General features: G+C 40.3%; 1 protein-coding gene across 2 annotated transcripts in view; it reads right to left on the bottom strand.

The window, feature by feature from the left end:
- Nucleotides 1–4,201: 4,201 nt before the first annotated feature.
- Nucleotides 4,202–21,432, bottom strand: part of PRKD3 (protein kinase D3) — an 86,176-nt gene continuing 68,945 nt past the window's right edge. For both annotated transcript variants that reach the window (XM_023251955.2, XM_003984319.6), the window contains exons 13-19: nt 19,196–19,268; nt 18,037–18,143; nt 11,239–11,400; nt 10,902–11,000; nt 7,930–8,197; nt 5,732–5,817; nt 4,202–4,618 (exon numbers count right to left, since the gene is read on the bottom strand). In XM_023251955.2, the coding sequence (XP_023107723.1) occupies nt 4,445–4,618; nt 5,732–5,817; nt 7,930–8,197; nt 10,902–11,000; nt 11,239–11,400; nt 18,037–18,143; nt 19,196–19,268 (969 nt within the window). In that variant the 3' untranslated portion in view covers nt 4,202–4,444. The remainder of the gene's footprint in view (nt 4,619–5,731; nt 5,818–7,929; nt 8,198–10,901; nt 11,001–11,238; nt 11,401–18,036; nt 18,144–19,195; nt 19,269–21,432) is intronic.

Here is a 21,432-nt window from a genome sequence, read left to right as displayed (position 1 = left end):
TCACAGGTAAAATCCATATCGCAGTATTTTATGTCTCACAGCCAATAAAAATAGCCCATTTTAGATACAGTACAACTAAACATTGATCTTTTAAGGTTGTGTGTGGCTTTTGGCACAATTGTGTGCTTTCAGCTTAATGAAACAAGTTACCATGAAACAGAGTATCCTTAATTTTTTTAAAGTTTATTTTGTGGAAGAGAGCGTACATGTGAACATACTGGGGAGGGGCGGAGAGACAGGATCCCAAGCGGCCTTCATGCCATCAGTGCAGACAGAGCCTGATGCAGGGCTTGATCCCACAACTGTGAGATCGTGATCTGAGCTGTATCAAGAGTTGGACACCTAACCAACTGAGCCACTCAGGCACCTTGAAATGAATATCCTTTAATTAATAAGGCTAGTTGCTGTATTTTTATTTTAAAAAGTAAACATGAACACTGATTGGTTTAGTAAAAACTGGAAATCTAAGTGGCCTTTCACAGGGGATGGGTTAAATAGAACTATCCATAAAGTATTTTTAAAAAAAGAAGTAGAGTAGTATGTCCTTACCTCTAAGAAGGTAGTAAATGAAAAATGTGGTCAAGTAAAAATGTTTTATAGTTATGATTCCATTTTTGTTGGGGAGAAGCTGCATTTAAAGAAATGCTTGATTTCATAGAAATTAATGCAGACTGGTGGTTTTCTGTGATAGTTACTTATATATAAAAAGTGAGGGAAGGATGCCAGTAATTACTATCAAATATGCCAACGTAGCCTCTCTGGCTCTTGATTGTGGCTCAAGTCCTGCTCGCACGGTGGTGAGCCAGAACTCAACGTCAGGCTCTGCGCCGAGAATGGTGCCTGCTTAAGTTTCTCTCCATCCCCCTGCCCCTCCTCTGCTGTATGTGCACACGTGCTCGCTCACTCAAAACAAAAACAAAAAACCCAACATGGAAGTGGGTTTGAGGGGTAGAAATTCATTCTCCTTTGTGGTATTTAAAATTTTTTACCCTATGAGATTAAAGGAAAAGAATACCAGCCATGTTTTGAACTTACAGCTTAACTGTATTCGAAGTTTGCTGGTGGAGTGATCAACCCTTGGTTTTTTATTGCTTCTCTGGCTTCCCTCAGAACAGGACTAACATTCTGAATCTCACTCTTAAAATGAAGATGGAGGCCTTATTGTTCACGTGCTGCCCAGCCTTGGGCCATTCATAGCCACCCTTATTTTTTTTTTCCCCCGCATTTTCTTTTCTCAAAAACTTGGTTGGGAGAATTTGGAAGGTGAAAATGCCTCATATTGGCCCCTTTCAATTATCTAGTAGTTTTACATTTAATGGGAGGAATCAGGCAATGCCTTGTATCTTAAAACTTAGAACATTTACTTTGAATGGTAAGTCTTCTAGCAGTGGCAGTAGTTGAATATTTGATGATAGTTCCCGAAAAATCTGTAGTTGTAATTACTCTAAACTTTCATTCCAAGAAATGAGACCTCCAGATAATTACCTCAGATTTCATATAAATTGAAATGAGTTTTTTATTTTAGGTAGTTAAAAAAAAAAAATCAGTGTTTTAAATATAGCATTAGTTCCATTTACAAATACTATTTCCAAAATAGTTCTTTTACCAAGGCCTGGGAAAACAACACAATCTAATAAAATTTTCTTTGGATACCTCTACTAGAGATAAGCTCAGGTTTTCACATAGAAAAGTATGGTGATATGGAAATACATTTTATTATCAGGTTTCTTTGAGGATATTTACAAAAGTGGGATGTAACAAAAAATATAAAAATGTACTGAACAGTGTCATTATAGACTACTTTGTACATTACCAAATGTTTCTAACAATTATTTCTTATACAAAAACAACTTCAAGACAAAAAGGTTATGCAGGTTATACAGTATCTGGAGTAAATTACTCCAAATTATCTGACAGTGCCTTTACAAACTTTTTAAGAAAACCTCTTAGGCATTCAACAACACAGACACAAAGAGTGCAATTAATTTCATGGCTTGTAGTTTGATTACATAAGTAGAGCAAACCATTCCAGTTAATTTTCACCTTCTGTAGTAAAACCACAATAGGGTGCCTAGTGACTTAGAACTACTCCATTTTAGCACATTGATATAAACAGACTTAGTTTGGACACATTTGGGAAGCCATCCTTTCCCACAGGGAAATTATAGTTCTAAAAGGTTTTGTGAAATTAATTTGGATTAATTTTTTAAACTCCTGTAGGAGAAGAAAATACCAGGAGACACTGTGGAATGTTTCCTGGAGAGGTTTATGGGAGGCAGTGCAGCAACATGGTTAGGAGGGAGGAAAGGGACTAGAGCCACACTGCCTGAGTTCAAATCCACATACCAACTGTGACCTCCAGCATCTAGGTACTTAATTTTCCTGTGCCTCAGTTTCCTTATCTGTGAGATGGAGTCCATAACGTACTCCCCCTCGTGGCTGTCATGAGGGGAAGTAAAGACATGTTGAGTTGAAAGCATGGGAACCACGTTTGCTACTATCTCCACAGTAATTTTAGTCCTAGGTAAGGGAGTAGCTTCAGGGATCTCTTAAGACCCTCTCTTACACTGTATACAGGGACATTCTTTTCCTTTGCCACCTCAAATTCAGTGGGCAGTGATAGTTAACGCTTTTATGGTTTTTAGTTTATTGAATATGGATATGTTCTTCTATATCTGATCATCACAACACTGTGAGGAAAGTAGAGGCAGGGGTTATAATCTTCGTTTTTTAGACTGATGAGGAACTTGAGGCTTAGATAGATTGGAGCCAAGACGTAAAAGACTGGATTTTCTGGGGCGCCTGGGTGGCGCAGTCGGTTAAGCGTCCGACTTCAGCCAGGTCACGATCTCGTGGTCCGTGAGTTCGAGCCCCGCGTCAGGCTCTGGGCTGATGGCTCAGAGCCTGGAGCCTGTTTCCGATTCTGTGTCTCCCTCTCTCTCTGCCCCTCCCCCGTTCATGCTCTGTCTCTCTCTGTCCCAAAAATAAATAAATGTTGAAAAAAAAAAAATTAAAAAAAAAAAGACTGGATTTTCTGACTCCCAATCTTTTGTTGCTCTTTTTGTAGGAAAAAAACTTACAGTGATTACTGAGGAGTGAAAAAACAAAAAGCCGCTAGTTTTTTAAGTGGGTGGTGCTAGATCTTAAACTTTTTTGCCGGGGGGGGGGGGGGGACTTGTTAAAAGCTATGGAAAAATCTAACCTCTTAAATATTATATCTGAGTAGAAAAACATTTCGTTAGCTGGTTGCCAGTGCTGAAATGTAAAAAAAACAAAACAACCCCCCCCCCCCCCCCACAATTTATAAGGGCAGGGCTACGTGATCAGCAGAGCAGATGAAAGAATAAGTGTTTCATGCTCTACCCCACCCACTCTCCCAAACTGCTTGAGATGATTGATTTACAAACATTCTGGATATTTGTAAAACCTTCCAATAAGCTAAGGGAAGAAAAACTGGATACGCTCTTTGCTGTTTCCTGCAGCATTAACTGATCCTGCACTGGCCTTACTTCTAGTAATTTTCTTCCTCAAATTATTCAACTCTGTGTAAAGATAAACTGTGTAATGAAAGTTCCCACCTAAACCTACTGAATGTCAGAAACCAACCATGGTGTCACAGAGCTGTGGGTCACAGATACGGGAGTTCGAGTACGCAATAGGGGGGCTGGGCTCTGAAAAGACATACTTACTACCTCCGCACTTAGACCAGTGGGTTCTCCCCCCAGGTTTGTAGTATCATTTGACCCCAAAATTATCTTAGAGGGCCTTCCAATATACTCACAAAAGGTGACAACTTAATTTCTATCTTGTAGAGAGCACGTTAAGAATTTCAACTCCAAAATGTTAGGGATCACTGTTTTGGAGTCGACTGACCTAAAGAAAAAGAAAAAGGTACAAGACTCTAGAGCTCCTCTTCTAGGCATGCAGGAAAACCCCCTCAATGCCTCTGTGGTCAAATATTTAGAGTTCTCACAGGAAATCGCATGCTGGGAGCCCTTCCTCAGTTCTCTCTTTAAATGCAAACCTATTTAGTAATCAACTTTAAAACTCTTGTGTGATTTGGTCAAGCTATACAATGGCTGGACTCTAAGCCTGCCTTTTTCTTCTTTTTAAAAAATAATGTAACAGGAAAGGGAAGATAAATTAAATGCCACTATACTATTAAAGTGAAGGATTAGGAAAAAAATATAAAAACCAGTCATTGCTTATGCTATAAAAATTTATGAAAAGCTTCATCTTGGTTCCGTTATGTGTTCTTATTACTCAGTTTCCCCTCTTGTACCTTCTCACGATGAACTACAGTATTGGTGTCACGGATTCCTTATCACATTTCCCCGTATCTTCGCATCCTTGCAGATGATAACCTACAAAGAACAACAGTTGTGCGGCAAAGTATCAGTTCATAACGTGAAATCCTTCCTTACTGACGTTAGCTCATTGACAACTAAGGATCTTCTTCCATATCATCTGGATTGGGAGCCATAATGAAGTGCTTTGGGTACACAAGATTGTGGGTGTATGCATGTATTTCCCAGCGGGCATCGTCACTTTCGTGCGTAATGTAACGTTCACCAATGCGAGTTTCAAATTCTCTAAGGTCAAGCCAAGTCTGATAGTCCTAGAAAAAAATGGAATTATAAACTATAAAAGAAATAAAATACGCTGAACTTTTTTTTCCTAACCCCATAGCTGCAAAATTGACAGTCTCTACTATGAGTACTTGCTATACAGTAAGTTCCATTCGTAATATTTTAAATTAGCAATGTTAAGATACTTTTTCAAATTTAGAGTCTCTAATGAAGGGAGTAACTAGTTTCTAAAACTAAAACTAAAACAAAACTGCCTGAGGCTTCTGAGATGGCTAATAATAATCACTAAAACATTCTGTTCTAAATTCTGACCTTATGCCCCACCTTACTCCTCAAAATAGAGGAAAGTACTTAGAATCTACTCTCAGGATAATTTAAAAATCACTGCAACTGTGCATTTGTTTTGAAGTTAATTCTACCTGCCAACCTCCACCCCAGTCCCCTTTAGAGTAGTTGTAAAGCTTCTCTTTACTCTGAAGCTCGGGGGTTCCTTTTAAGAAATCTATGCAATAGCTTTTGGGGGAATTAAGCCAAACTATTTTATTTTTTTAAATGTTTGTTTATTTTTGACAGAGAGAGAGAGAGAGACAGAGCATGAGTGGGGGAGGGGCAGAGAGAGAGGGAGACCCAGAATCTGAAACAGGCTCCGGGCTCTGAGCTGTCAGCACAGAGCCCGATGTGGGGCTCCAACTCACAGACTGCAAGATCATGACCTGAGCCGAAGTCGGATGCTCAACCGACTGAGCCACCCAGGCGCCCCTGAGCCAAACATTTTAAATGGCATTTCATATATCATTAATGCAAATACGAATCTTTTAAGTGGGCATCTTAAAAGCAAAATCTATTTGACAAAATAACATGCTTATTTTACAGGAAGGGGAAATGAAGCATAAAAGGCCCTATATAAAGGCTAAATCATTGCTTTCAGTTTATGGGAGTTGAACTGCCTATCAGTTCTGCATGTGAATGGTATACAGCAAACCTTCCAGAGATTCAGCCATAGTACAAAGTAATCACTGAAGAACACTTACAATATTCTAAAACGTGTAGAATCTGCTGATCTTAGAGTAGTTTGATTAGGTGAGACACATTACAATGAATGGCTCCAATGGGGATCACCAGAGAGAGATTTGTTTTTTTACCTGCAGCCAGGGATGGCTGAGAGATTTGTCCACACTGTAGCGCTTTCTCATCTTCACTTGAAGGAGGTTGTTTATCAAGTCAATTGCTAAGAGGAGAGAAAATCCAACCGGTGAACTGGGTGTATGGGGCACCCACACATACCGTGACTCTGCCTGGAAGGCATTCAAGCCACAGAAATACAGGGTGGGCGACTTTTCTCAAGAACATGGCCTTCCCGCTGACACGTTAGTGGCCCATAAACGTTCACTGAATTTAGAGCACCTATTTTATGAAGTGTGCCTGTTTTGTTACAGAGGCGGTGTCGAGTACAGGTTAACAGTGTAGACTTACTGCGTGTGCCAGAGGGTCACTTTCCTCTTCTGTAACATGAGGTTATTGAGAAGATGAAATAACACACATAAAGGGCTTAGAACGGTGCTTACTTAGCACATAAGTGTTATTATTTCCAAATGAATTAAAAAACTGATTACAGACTGACGTGTTGTTGCTGTCCTCCAGTGACACCGTTCTCTAGTCCCCGGCTTGGTCTGCAAGGGAGCCAAAGCTACTGCCTTGCCCCTACAGATGTGGCCGGACTTGCACGATCACTTCTCATCAAAAGTGCATACTTAACAGGTTTTATACAAATATGTTCATGGTGTTTTGGTGTGAGTGGGGAGATCTTGGCATACTTATTTTGCCCACTTATTGAAGAAACAGAATACCACAAAACCAAAACCACCATGTAGCTACATACTGACTTCCACCTGTATGACGATACACGTGAAATACCGACACTAAGGCCTGGACCCAGGGCTGAACCAAGGAGAAGAGTCTGTTTCTCTTCTGCACACCACAGTATTTAAGTAAGAACTTCCCTGTGTCCAATACTTCAAACTTTTATCCATTGTTCCTTAAATGGTTGTCCACCATGTGCATCACAGTCATTTGGGGTGTTTATTAAAATGCATTCCTGGGTGTCATTTCAACTGGTGAACTGGAACCTCTGAGATCTAGCCACAGGTTTTTGCTTTAGTACGCTCACCAATTGATTATTCTGAAGTCTACAGACCACACTGCCCCAGGAACTCTAAGAGGATTCTGGGAACACCCAGACCCTCCTATATTCTTCAATTAGGTATTCATTACAAAGAAAGCCTGCTACTGCCTTTACATGTTGTTCCTCAAACCTTCCCAGTTTAATGGACTGTCAAATCCCCAAGATTAGGTCTGGTACTTTTGGAAAACAAAAAAGGCCCGTGTTCCAAAGGTTGGCTAAATCCAGGTGGGGGTATTCCCCAGTAGGGTTCTATTCAATATGGGGCTGTTAAAGAAGTGTGTGCCTTTCCTGTCAGTGTCCGTAAACTAAAGAGACCCAACCAAGGCATTCCTGATGGGTACAGAACCAGGGCCCGCAAGCTCAAAAACCTTCACCAGGCAGGGAAAACAAATGTTACCATGCCTCCTAGGATTGGTCCACAGGGGAGCTGACAACTGAAGAATGTCTCTATCATTCATTGTAGGTATAAAGAACCTGAAATACAGGTCTCTGAAAATAAGTAATTCTGAAAAGAAAGAATACTTCAGGGAGAATATCTCCTCCTAGTAGCCTAAGTAGATCTTACACAGTTCAGAGGAGGGGCTCCGGGAAGACTTCACAGATGAGCCACAGGCTAAGGGGTCCCTGAAGGACTGGAAGGATTTCAATAGTGAGGAGGGAATGAAGGCAGGGAAAGGTCTAAGCAAAATGCAGACAGCAGCTGAGAAGAGTCAGCAGCTAGGTTTTAGATCGGGAGCAGTGGAGGGGAGGGCAGAAGGTGAACTTGGGCTATCTCTGAGAGACCTACAGATGCAATGTGGTTAAAGGGAGGCCAAGATGTAAGGGCACAGTTAAGATGGAAGGAGGGTTTCCTGAAGACGGATCTGGCAGCGGTGGTGACTGGGAAGCACCGTCAAAGAGTCTAACGGGTAGAACCCTAGGTATTTTAGTAGCTTCAAAGGGAGGAACTTGGGTCCTGGGTTAGTGCTAGGCGTGGGAACTTTAAGGAAGTTAGAGACGAGACCGTCAGGAGGAAGAGTGCTCACGAACTGATAACTGGTTAAATTTGGAAGAGGAGTATGAGAAAAAGAGAAGTCAGAAGAAATAGGCTGATCTGGGATCACAAAGATTTTTAGACTAAAGGGCACAGAGCTATAATTTTTTTTTTTTTTTTTTTACCTTCACCAGAAATTTCTCTCCACGGATTTGGTGGGTACATAAACGCAGCATTTTGGATTTGGTCATTTATATCTTCATCTTCATTAAAAGGAAATGTGCCACTGAGGCTCACATAGACGATAACTCCCACTGACCACATATCTAGAGAACGGTTGTAACCTTTGCTCCTGAGCACTTCAGGGGCTAAGTATGCTGGAGTCCCCACCACAGACCTCCTGAATGACTTTTCACCAATGATGCGTGCAAAACCAAAGTCACATAGCTTCACCTGCAAATTAAAAAAATGTTAGTTTTGTATTATTATCTATGTGTCAATCTATTCTGCCTGTCCCTAAATGATACTGTATCATTTCATTTTTAAAAGTTATGTTTTTTTTTTATTTTGAGAGAGAGCGAGCAAGCAGGGGAGGGCAGAGAGAGGGAGAGAATCCCAAGCAGGCTCTGTGCTGTCAGTGCAGAGCCCTAGGTGGGGCTCAATCCCACAAACAGCTCATAACCTGAGCCAAAATCAAGAGTTGGACCCTTAACCAACTGAGCCACCCAAGCTCCCCGATACTGTATCATTTCAACACACTTGCCAACTGTACTGATCACGAATGTCAAATGATTGTCGATAGCGAAATTGTAAAATATGCTTTTCCCAAAAGGCAGGTACATTTATGATCCTGTGATCTTCTGCCAACATGGTATGAAAAACTTCCCTAGTGCCTATTTCAAAAAACCACTTTGAAGTTTTAGCTTCCACAATGTCAAATACCAGCTGGGTGCTGTAAGTGGTCACAAAGTTTTGTTCGTCTGTTTTTAACATTTATTTACTATTGGGAGACAGACACAGAGCATGAGCAGGGGAAGGGTAAAGAGAGGGGGAGACACAGAATGCCAGGCAGGCTCCAGGCTCTGAGCTGTCAGCACAGAGCCGGATGCGGGGCTCGAACTCACAAACGGTGAGATCATGACCTGAGCCAAAGTCGGCTGCTTAACCGACTGAACCACCCAGGCGCCCCTGGTCACAAAGTTTTTTGATGAAATGGAGGGTGCTGATCTTTCAGCATCTGACTTTAAAGGAGATAATTTTCTGTGAAAAGGAATTATAGGTTTCGTTTTTAAATCCTCAGTGACTTCACAGCGCCTGAAAACATAAAGGCCCTCAGTAAATGTTTGCTGAGTGAAAAATAAGTTGATATTTTAAAACTTACCCTTTATTTTGTTTAATCCTAGAACCTATATTCCCAGGGATACTGTCAATTGGCAAATAACTTGAGTGTAGTAAAGAACTACGAGGCTGCTTGAAAGAGGAGCAAAGGTGTTTCCTGTGACTGTGGAATAAATTATTACTAGTGAGATGTTTAGATTTGAAAAAAGTTCTGTCTGAAGGTAGTCGCGGTTACTACAATGTCCTTTTGGGAAGAAAGTTCTGGAAGTGTGATGAGCTTGGCAGAGCTCAGAGCACTTCTGCTGCCCATCTTCTAGTGATGTTCAGATTTTGGTGATTAATGATGCATCCATGCCGAACAAGCAAATGCCAAGTACTTTCCGGAGGAAATGCCCTGCCTCATAAACTGTCTTCACAAAAAGCATTATGATACATTGAGAAAAAAGAGATTTGGCCTCTACAAACCAACGGTACCAACAGTGCCTGGAGAGTGTATGATGAAGGTGTATTCAAATGCTGCTGGCTTTCTAGGACATGGACCCTCACGCACGTTTTTATGGTAACTGTTCCACGCCATTATTGAATGTGATTCCCTCTTTGAGTACTGGAAGAATAGGATTATCGACCATGAAGACATATGAACTCTTCTGTTGTTAGATGCCACATTTCAGCTAACATCTTGATAAAGAAAAGTTGCCTTGGCAGTTTGGCAACTGAATAAAGTGTGGCCATGGCTAGCACTTAGGCAAAAAGACACGTCAAGTAAATGATGTGATTTTCCCTTTGTTCCTAACAGAGGTAAGAGAGACGGAGTTTTAGCCTCACTGTAGGGGTGTGCGTCCTTTGCCCAAACTATTCTGAAGATCAAATGAGGTAACGACGTACGGAAGCACTTTATTTAAAACATCACGCCAACTATCAGGGAACCTTTTTTGGCCTCACAATGATAGGGAATCACTTTTAAGCATACAGGCATTGTAAAAGAATAGGATTACCTCCTTAAAAGAGTTGAGTAATTTTTAAAAATACGTCTTTTTCTTTGAAGGACGATCTGAGTTGTATTTGACTCAAGTGAAACAGCTACTTGTCCTTAGTGTAGCCAACTAATTGTGCGTGTGTCAAATCTACATAAACAACAGTTTGAAGGAGAGTCTAGCTGATAGTTATGGGCACTGCCAACACATATTCCACAGGAAAATATTTCAAACTTTGGGTTTATGAACCATTTTGTAGGTTATTAAATAATTTTGGATCAAGGTCAACACTCTTCAGTGAAATGAAGTTTCACCAAGTAAAACAATCAGTGCATCACACACAGGACACACACACACACAAAGGGGATACACATGTGAGTGATAGCAGTGATGGGAAATGTAATTCTGACATAGGTTTTGGTGAAAATGTTTGAAATAAAGTGCCCTAAAGAGGAAGAGGAGCTGGCTGCCTGCCTCAAAATCTATGTCCCCCAACGTAGGGTCACCCCTCTGCCTCATTTTATGGGGAGTTTGTCCTGAGCACCAGGCACCAACCAAGGTGGCCTCTCCTAACTTCATTCCCTGCCCACGAGGAGAAGTGACCTGCAAACAGTCTACATGCAAAAAAGATACTCCTTAAGGTCTGCTGAAGTCTAAAAAGTCTTCATGAAAATAAACAATATGAGTAAGTTCTGAGTTCAAATTATTCAAGGATTAATCCTCACTGGCAGTTACAGGCTAATTACTTCTGTCAATATGTTTATGTATCCGAACCGACACCACCGCCTTTCATTATACGGGTGCTTTGTAACGTCAGACGCTCAAGGTTCCGGAGAGTATCTCACCTGAGGAAATGGCTCTGCTGATGCGAGCAGCACATTTTCTGGCTTTAAATCACAGTGCACAATATTTTTAAAATGTAGATTCCTCAAGGCAACAAGGATCTGTTATTGAAGAAAACAGTTTTTTCAGTGCCTGGAAAAAATCATAGTTCACCCCCACCTGACCTCTCGAATGGCATAATTGGAGAAGTCCACCACAGTTCGTCAAGATTTAACCGAAGTGTTAAGTTACTCTGTTCTCCACGGTTAATAATTCCCACCATATCCCTTTATGTAAAAAGCACTGCTATTTAATTCTCTCATTTTAAAGTATTCTCGTTTCAAAAAAGAGTTAAAATACCTGTGTCACCATGAATTTAGTAATTCGTTCTGGAAGTCGACTTTTCTCACTGGACAGAATCATTTCCAACATATCGCCATGCAGCTTTTCCATTACTACAAAAACTCGTTCCGGAGTTTCAAACATGCATTCCAGGTTTACAATCCCAGGATGGTGCAAATTCTGAAGAGTTGCAGGATGTTTATATGACCAACTTAAGTAGAGAAATGGTTTTACTATGCAAATATCTAGCGTTGTGCTACGATTAACTGTATGCAACACATGGAATGGGAAGAAAATCAGCTCAGGGCAACAGGCACTAAAAGCAAACAAACAGCATCACGGATTCTGATTTGCCAAGATCTGTGGTGGAGAGTGGAGAGTGGATGCACTGAGGGGAAGGAAGGTCCTCCTAACTGATTACATAATTGCCCTTGTCCATTACTACTCCTTTTCCTTCTCATCTTTTGTCTTCTGCCTCTACTCTAAGTTTATGTTGTCCACGAGTGGGCACCAACTGCCAATCAAACTTTATGGTCAATTACGCAGAGCTGTGGCTCTTTGGGGCTGTATCTCTGCTCAAGAAATGGTTCTGTTTTTAAGGTAGTTTTTTGTCTAAGCCCGGATCTTCCATCACGCCTCGATTTGGTCTTCCCTCTTTCGGGCTCAGCATCTCTACCTCCATCACCTCAGGTTTCTTGAGCACCACTACGTTACCAGGGCTAGTGAAATAGAAAGCTGAATGTGATACGGTTTCTGCTAATAAAAAAAAGCAATCTATCTTACCGGTTTAAAAAAAGCCAAAAACCCAAAAAACTTTCCTCAAAAGTAAATTTGAGAAGTCAGTCATGCTCAAAAACATTCAATGGCTTTTTACTCTGGACATAAATCTATTCCTCTGCTTGTATTTTCACATCTTCAATAACATGGCTTCATTCGCCCTATTCAATTTTAAATATGCTCTATTGGCCCAAGTGATTTAACTTTTATTCTTTATTTATAGAAATCTATTTTTCTTTTTTTTTTTTTTTTTTTTTTCTTTTTTTTTTTTTAAATTTTTTTTTTTCAACGTTTATTTATTTTTGGGACAGAGAGAGACAGAGCATGAACAGGGGAGGGGCAGAGAGAGAGGGAGACACAGAATCGGAAACAGGCTCCAGGCTCTGAGCCATCAGCCCAGAGCCTGACGCGGGGCTCGAACTCACGGACTGCGAGATCGTGACCTGGCTGAAGTCGGACGCTTAACCGACTGCGCCACCCAGGCGCCCCAGAAATCTATTTTTCTTACGCTGTTTTCCTTATTATGGGTACCTAATTATGCCAAAAGGGCAAACTTCTTTTTGGCTTATGTGAGGCTGAGTGCCATCTCTGTTTTTTGAACCTGCCGCCATCTCTCAATTCCCACTGTAACTGCTTTAATTTCAGCTCACGTTACCTCTCTTTGGGACGACTGCAGTATTTTCCACCAAACACCGTCTATCCATGTAGCAATACTTACCCCATGCTACTATGTCATGTGTATCTTACTCTGTAGCCTAGGAAGTTCCCTGGGAGCAGAGACTCTTAGTCATTTTAGGTCAATGTCTGAATCATGGTTGGTGTTTTAAAAAATGACTAGCAAGTACGAAATAAATACTGTTTACTAATCAGTTTAAAACAACTTAATGAGGTGGTATTCCAAATAGCAAAATATAAAGTGTCACAGCTTTATGAATAAACAAAAGTGAAATGCGTGTGATAATAGCGGTAAGCAAGGGGAAGACTCAGAATATCACAACTCTGATCAACTTAAGAGTTGGTAGTGTGGCTGGCTGTCCCCATGCTGTAGTTGTCTGTCTCCCACTCTCCTGTGAAGCCGTATGTATACACATACAAAACCAGAAGTACGCTGTAACATTATTGTCTCTTAACTTCTATTTGTTTAGATGTCCTATTTCCTCTGGAGTCTGTTTTGGGAAGTTATACTTTCATAGAGAATCATTTTCTCCAGGTGTTCAAATTTATCTGATCAAGTTGGTCACAGCAGCATCTTAAAATCTCAAAATGCCTTTACATTTTTTTCAGTATTTGTGGTCATATTTCTTATTTTTTGCTTTCCTTAAGTTTATTGTTCATTCTTTAACTTTTTTTTTTTTAAAGTAATCTCTACACCCAATGTGGGGCTTCAACTCACGACCCCGAGATCAAGAGTCAGTCGCACACTGTCCCACTTGAGCCAGCCAGGCCCCCGTCATTCTCTCACTTCTCAAGTTGGATTCTTAATTCATTTATTTTCATTCTTTCTTGTGTAAATATTTGAGCTTATAGTTTTTTTTTTTTCTGAGCAATAGTCTAAAAGCTGATATACAGTATTTTCATGATTATTGTCTAAATACTCTGACATCTTGACTTTGCTCTTTAAGAATTAAGATATTAAAAACTTTGTTTCAGAGGGCACCTGGGTGGCTCGGTCAGTTGAGCAGCTGCCTCTTGATCTCAGCTCAGGTCATCACCTCAGGGTTGGGAGTTCGGGCCCACACTGGGCTTTGCGCAGGCCGTGGAGCCTACTTAAGAAAAAAAAATTCAGGAGGTGGGAGCTTTTTGTTCTCTGATTTTGTAATTTATTTCTAGTTTTATTGCATTAGGATCAAAGAACACTATCCTATGGCTTTTTTGAATTAATGAGGTATTCTTTGTTCTCTGTTTTTAGGACACAGATGTCAGTATCAAGTGGTTAGATTAGCTTCTACTGTTTAGGCCTTCTACGTTGTTAGTTTTGGCTACTTCATCTGCCAGGACCACTAAGTGCTTGCCAGTTCCTCCCTGGCTCTAGTTTCCTTTTATAAATCTTGCCACTGTTAATCTGCTGTGATCTGCATTCTTCCACTGTCAAAGTGCCCTTCTTCACTTCACTTACTGTTTTCCCTTGAATTAAATCTTACCAGATCATGACCCCCTTGGCCTTCTATTTGAGGAGGGACCTGGAGAGGATATCATGACTGGAGAGGTCAGAAAGAGCCCGCAAAACCTGCTCTGACTGCGGCCCCTCTTCCTGCACGCACCCCTGGCTCCCCCTGCAGTGTTTCTGGAAAACTCCTACCTATTTTGTAGGTCTGAACTCTCTTCTATTTTTATTAAAGACACAGTATACATTTCTGTTTATCATTTTTCTTGTAGCTTTTGGGTAATTTACAAGAAGAGGTGGGGGAAATGCTGAATTTATACCACAGCGTATAACCAGAAATTTCTCTCTGAAGTTTCTGATGACATTTTCCCATTAACACAGTAGCCGTGAGAGTGCCACACATTTTCCCCCATTACTACTCTATACCTACCCTCTTCAGGCAGGGGCAAAAGACATTTTATATTACCTTATCCCCATGAAACAAAGGTAAAAATCCTCCGTTTCCTTCCTGCCCCACAACACGCTCCCCAGATGTGGCCGTGTTAACAGTTTACGTAGTACGGACCCTTTCTCTGCATAACCGCTTGTACACATCTACAAAGTAACACATTACCTTAAGGAATTATACAAGTGAAACCATTCCACGCTTCCATTCAAAATTTTAACAATGTGTTATGGGTTAATTCCCCACATAAACATTTATTCAATAAATATTAAATGAGTATTTGCTATGTGCCAGTACTATGCTGGTAGTCTGGATTCATGAGTACACAAAATTGACAAATACGTCTCATCTCACTGAGCTTATTAATTCTAGCAAGGTTGGGTAGACACTAGGTAATAAACTAGTAAATGACCCAGTGTGAAGGTGGTAAATGCTATGGAAAGAAGAGGAAGGGGCGCTGGGGGTAGATGGGTGGATAATGCTGAACGGAATGCAAGGGCCTCACGAGGAAATAACATCTGGGCAAAGTCTTGAAGGAGATAAAGGAATATGCCATGCAGATATGGGGCGTGCCAGCATTCTAGGCAGAGGGAATAGCTAAAGCAAAGTCCTTGAGGCAGGACCATATCTGGCAAGTTTGAGGAACAGCAAGAAAGTCAGTGTGGCCACCATCTGGAAAAGAGACTCAATGTGTTGAGTGTGGTGTCTATGATGGAACTTTTTTAAAGAGATTTTGATTTAGCTGAATAGAATATGTGCAGATGTCCAAAAATGTCATGTTCTCATTTCTATTAAATTGATAGAAATATAGAGCTTGTCACCAGGCACTCAAGAGAGAGGCTGGATGTTCCTGGGTAAACTGTAAGGTCACTCCTAAGTCAATGATTCTATAATTGTCTCTCCCTGCCATTGGAAAGGCCAAAAGTATGGTCTCAATAATATGCTTGGTCTTCACCCCATCCTTTCTTTATAAAGATGAGGACACGGTGGGCGCCTGGGCGGCTCAGTCGGTTAAGTGTCCGACTTCAGCTCAGGTCACGATCTCACAGTCTGTGAGTTTGAGCCCCACGTTGGGCTCTGCTTACAGCTCGGAGCCTGGAGCCTGCTTCAGATTCTGTGTCTCCCTCTCTCTCTGCCCCCTCCCCTGCTCATGCTCTCTCTGTCCCAAAAATAAATAAAAACATTAAAAAAAATTCATAAAAAAAAAAAAAAAGATGAGGACATGGGGAAGAAAAACTACGGCTGTCAGTGGAGCTGCAGGGTATTTACAGTACCAGGATCAACTACCAGGCTGCGTTCACCCAGACCTTTAGATTTGTTTAAGGAGGACTACGTACAAGAAGAATCAGGGGCAGTGACTGGAAAGTAAGGATGACCGGGCTGCCAGGGGAGGCGGGAACCAAAGGGTGGAGCGAGTGAGCGAGTACAGAAGTGCCTCGTGACCCGTGTGGAAGGGTCTGGCTGAAATGCTCATACAACCAAATCTTGGGGAATGAATTTCAGCAAATGAGTTACTATCTGAAAGAAGTCTGCTTTAAAAAAATGTATTTACCATATTCACATTGTTCTAAGAGAACTGTAATTCAAATATAAAGTAGCCTAAAGCTGGTCCTCACACTCAACATTCGCTGAACTTACACATTGCAAAGAAACTGAAGTCACAATTTTACACACACACACACACACACACACACACACACACACACACAGGAGATCCAATGTGGCAGAGAAGAAAGAGCATGTGGTGTGGAGACAGACTTAGATTCACACTCTGAACCTGTCTTCTTCCTGCTGGATGATGTTAATTAAGTTTAGTTTCTGGCACAAAGTAAGCCATTCACGACATACGATTTGAACAGAATCTATAACAAAGACTATGGTATTAAATTTAAGATGAAAATAGTATATTTGGAGACATACTATAATCACTTAACTGTATTCCCCATAGGGCAATATCAATGAAAAAACCCAGAAATACAGAATACAGCTTTTGCACTGTGCATTACCTGGAAACCCCTAAATTTAGCTATTATGAGCCACAGTTCATAACACGACGAAAAAAAGCTTCAGTGTTTAATTCAAAGATGTGTTCGTGATCAAAGCGACAAGGATGAATCAAGTCTTAAGAATATATCCTTGGGGCACCTGGGTGGCTCGGTCAGTTGGGTGTCCAACTCAGGTCATGATCTCACTGTCTGTGAGTTCAAGTCCCACGTCAGGCTCTGTGCTGACAGCTCAGAGCCTGGAGCCTGCTTCAGATTCTGGGTCTCCCTCGCTCCCTGCCCCTCCCCTGCTCACGCTCTGTCTCTGTCTCTCTCAAAAGTAAATAAACATTAAAAAAAAAACCTTAAAAAATATATATCCTTAATGGTTTTTTTTTTTTTGCATACTAGTTGGACAATGAGCAAGATTCCAAAATTAGATGTGAAAAAGATTTCTAACCATATCCTAATATACTCTGAATGCTATTAATATTCTGTATGAAGGTAGTTTTATAGGAGGAAGCAACTTGAAAGGACCACAGGTAGCTTGCTGATCATAATCTTTTGATTATCACGCCTCTGAAAAAGAAGTGAGGCAAACATTACTGCTAGTAACTGATAATGTAATACATGTAAAATTAATCCTTTGTTTATACATTTCTTACCTGCTTCTTCAAGGAAGCCTAAGTTCAGTAGACTATCTTCTTGAACTTCACCCACAAGCAAATGGGGGCTCTGACAGCATTAACTATTATATCACCATGATTTCTTAAATATTATGCAAAAGCTACACAGTAAATAGATATTTGCATATTATAAATGATTTAGGATATTCATAAAAATAAAGATAAAGCTACATTTTAGTCTTCTAGATGACCCCCAAAAGAGGTAAAAATGTTACATGAAAATAAGAAGACAGTAATTTATTTTATGGGAGTTAAGTCATTGTCAGTATATCTTTAAAAACACACCTTAGTGGACTAAACCATTATAAAATTAAATCTTTGGAGTTGTGAATTAATAAAATAGCAAATGCTACTGTTAAAAAGTCCACAATTTTTAAGCGACTTTTTTTTTTTAATAGCAATTGCTATAATCATCAAGCAGATCATCTGTGAGAACTGAACGGGTATAGCACTGATCTCCTAATCAAATGTGGTGATACAGAACTATCAAGTGTTTTGAGCTTCTGGAGAGACGAATTAAGAGTTTTGTTGTTAAGATTTTACTTATGAAAATGTGTTCTGAACAAACTACTACCATAATGGCAGTTCTTGTAACTCCTAGGTTACTGTAACTTAATTTTTCCTTAAAAAAAAAAATTAAAAAAAGACTTAAGGATTTAATGCAGATGTCCACCAACCTCTCACTAAGCCAAAAAGGCATAATATGAAAATAAAACAGAAAACAAGCCTTATTCTTATCAGCACAGTAAACAGACCTGTATTTAAAAACTCATAAATCAAAATTAAAACCAATACAAAGCAACTTGGTTTTTTGTTCTTTACCTGTAAAATAGCCACTTCATTACGGAGTTGACTTTCCTGTTTTGTGGGGAATCTCATCTTATCAATTACTTTAATAGCCACATCCCTTCCAGTCTTTCTGTGTTTTCCTATTAAAAAAAAAAAAAAAGTATAGAAAAGTAAGAAGGAGCAAACTGTCAGCTCATCTACAACATGAAAGCTTTATCAGGAAGTTGTCCTCAGACCAAAACTGATATGTATTTACTCTTATATTTCTTTTCTTTGGCTGATTTTGTCCTCCTTCACTCACCTTTAATTTTAAGAAGTAAATTGTTTTCCCTTAATAGTAGCTGTCCCTAATGACAGCTTCATTACTCAAAACAGCAGGAAATTTGAATGAACTTGGGGACTGAAAAATAATCTACCTTATTAGTTAACTACTCTTAGTCTTCAGAGACTGTCAAGATAGAAACACTGTATCAATGAATTAATTTTACTAGGTTCACTGAGTCAGCACAAAGTTATTTAACCACACTTGAGAGCAAGCCTGGAGGCAGAAAGGCCGAGGAGGAGACTACTTAAACAGTGTCAGCAAGTGAGGACTAGGATTTAACATTACCTTCCTTTTATACCTCGGATCATAGCTCATAAAAGTACTTTTATGTACAATTAGGTTTAATTAACAACCCTGTGAACTATGCAGGTAAAGGTTTATTAACTCCATTCAACAGATGAAGATACAAAGGCATGGTGAGCTTAAATGACTCTGCCAATATCATAAGTCACAGCGAGATCTCAGGTCCTCAGACGTGATATAACATTCATGCCAACAGCAGATGAACGGGGCCATTTGTGTTGGACATCCAGGAGGGCATAACCTCCAATAAACGAGCTCACACGCCGCCCAAAAAAGCTCTGAGCCACGGATTTTTCCCTCACAAACATCTTTATGCTACAAGAAGAGATAAAGTAAGACTACTGTGGAACTAATTTCCTGATTCTTTGTTACTTTGTAAAGTCTGCGGTTGAAATGAAGAATACTCAGTTACAGTGAAAAGGGCTTAGCTGAAAGAATGCAAGTCAACCCTGCAGAAAGAAGCCACTAGACAAAATTGTGACAAGACGTAACAGCTAGCAGAGGTTTTCAAATTTCACAATTTTCTGGAGTATGTATAATATGCAGCAGGCTGCAGTCACTCACCTCCATAGACGATGCCAAACTGGCCTGAACCAAGCACCTCATCGGCAAAGATCTGGTAAACAGTACTAATGTCCTATTTGGGAAGGAGTAAGCAGCATTATTTGCCCTATGAAACACGGTCAGCATCTCTAACTCTTCATTCTAACACTTAAACGCATTTTTATTTTTATGAGGCAGCTAATTTTCATAACAAATATTTTATGAATATAGACTTCCCATGTCCTAGAAAAGCCCAGTTTTAATACTATGACTCTTAATATGCAAGTATAATATATTCAGCAAGATCTTTGGGGGGGGAAATGCCTTGAATAAAAGACATCATGCATTTATTAAGTAATCATCTATAAACAGTAAGTTAACATAAAAAATTAAGAACGGTATTTTACTTATTTCACCATCAAAGAAATTTGCTATCTTTGATTTGAGAGAAAAACTTACAAGGTTCATATTATCGAAATTAGGCTAATTTTGAAAGGCTGGTGACAGCGTATGTGTGAGAAAGTCTGTCAGTGAGACCCACTCCCCAATCTTCTCCCCTGCCCCACTCTCTCTTGGTGGTGGTTACTGCTGTCGGATTATTCTTGGGAGGGCAATCCCCGGTCCCCTCCACAGCTCTTCGATCCCGGTCTCCCTTTTGTTTGGGGTCTGTGCCAGTCTGCATGAAGTCAGGGGCTCGATCTCTGTGGCTCTTACATTCCCAGCCAGTGCCTGTCTCACGGTAGTAACTCAAATAGAATCACATAGGCCTCAATTTTCTCAATTGGTAAAGGGAATATAGTAACACCTATTTCACTGGATTTTTAAGCAAAGTAAATAAAGATATCTACAAAGTGTCAAGTCCAGTGCTTAGCATATAAAAATCAGTAATTCCATAAATCTGATTCCCTAATTTGCTTTAATTAGATAATCTTAAATTGTTGACTCCCCTGGGACGTTTTCTCATCTGTAAAAAAAAGTATTGGTTTACATCCCTAGGTTCCTCCTAATTTAAAAAATGCCTATGATTTTATGATTATCATCAACATTTATTGAACCCTAACTGTACACAGGGCTTTGCAAAAGGTAGCTAATTTGTGGAAGAGACCTAGTTAAGAGCCTTATGATGTATTTGGGAAGCAGAAAAATCTATTAAAAAGATAAGGAATTCAGGACATATCAGGGTCAAATAAGTACTACATTAGAGGCTATCCTAACACCTTGTCTTTTACTAACTCACCAGAATAACCTACACTCTCCACTCCCTCTGAAAAGCATATATATATATATTTTTTTTTAATTTTTTTAACGTTTATTTATTTTTGAGACAGAGACAGAGCATGAACGGGGGAGGGTCAGAGAGAGAGGGAGACACAGAATTGGAAGCAGGCTCCAGGCTCTGGGCCATCATCAGCCCAGAGTCCGACGCGGGGCTCGAACTCACGGACCGTTGAGATCGTGACCTGAGCTGAAGTCGGACGCTTAACCGACTGAGCCACCCAGGCGCCCCTGAAAAGCATACATTGACTGATGTCTACCACAGCCTAACAAAATGCTTGTGGCCGGTATCCCAATGAGTAGCTCTTAAAACTGAATTTATTCCCCACACCATTTTGCCAAATGTACTTGTTATAGATTACACAAAAATATAAATATATTTGATAAGTCAATGAAACACACAAGATTTCTTAAAAAAAATTTTTTTCAACGTTTTTTATTTATTTTTGGGACAGAGAGAAACAGAGCATGAACGGGGGAGGGGCAGAGAGAGAGGGAGACACAGAATCGGAAACAGACTCCAGGCTCCGAGCCATCAGCCCAGAGCCTGACGCGGGGCTCGAACTCACGGACCGCGAGATCGTGACCTGGCTGAAGTCGGACGCTTAACCGACTGCGCCACCCAGGCGCCCCGAAACACACAAGATTTCTATGAAAACTAAGTAGTTTTACAAACTCCAGATTGGGGGAGTGCGGATTCTGTTCTCAGAATATTTCACAAGTATCCCTGGCTCTACTTTAAAGAAACAAAAATAGGAAATTATAGATATTATGGGTGTTGTATAATAAGAATTTGACTGGCCTTTTCCCCTGGTTTCTTAGAGAGAGACTCTTAAATCCTGGGAATTTCCCAAATCACAGGAATATCTCATTCATGTAATACATGAGCCCTTTGGATCACACCTGTGTTAAGCTAACAAGATGACTTAGGATGAGGAAATATCACTGGAAAGACTAACCACGTGATTAGAGGATTGGGGCTT

Source organism: Felis catus, chromosome A3 (assembly GCF_018350175.1).
Source record: "Felis catus isolate Fca126 chromosome A3, F.catus_Fca126_mat1.0, whole genome shotgun sequence".
Taxonomy (NCBI): domain Eukaryota; kingdom Metazoa; phylum Chordata; class Mammalia; order Carnivora; family Felidae; genus Felis; species Felis catus.
Note: the sequence above shows the minus strand (reverse complement) of the source record. Positions and strands in the feature narration are given on the sequence as shown.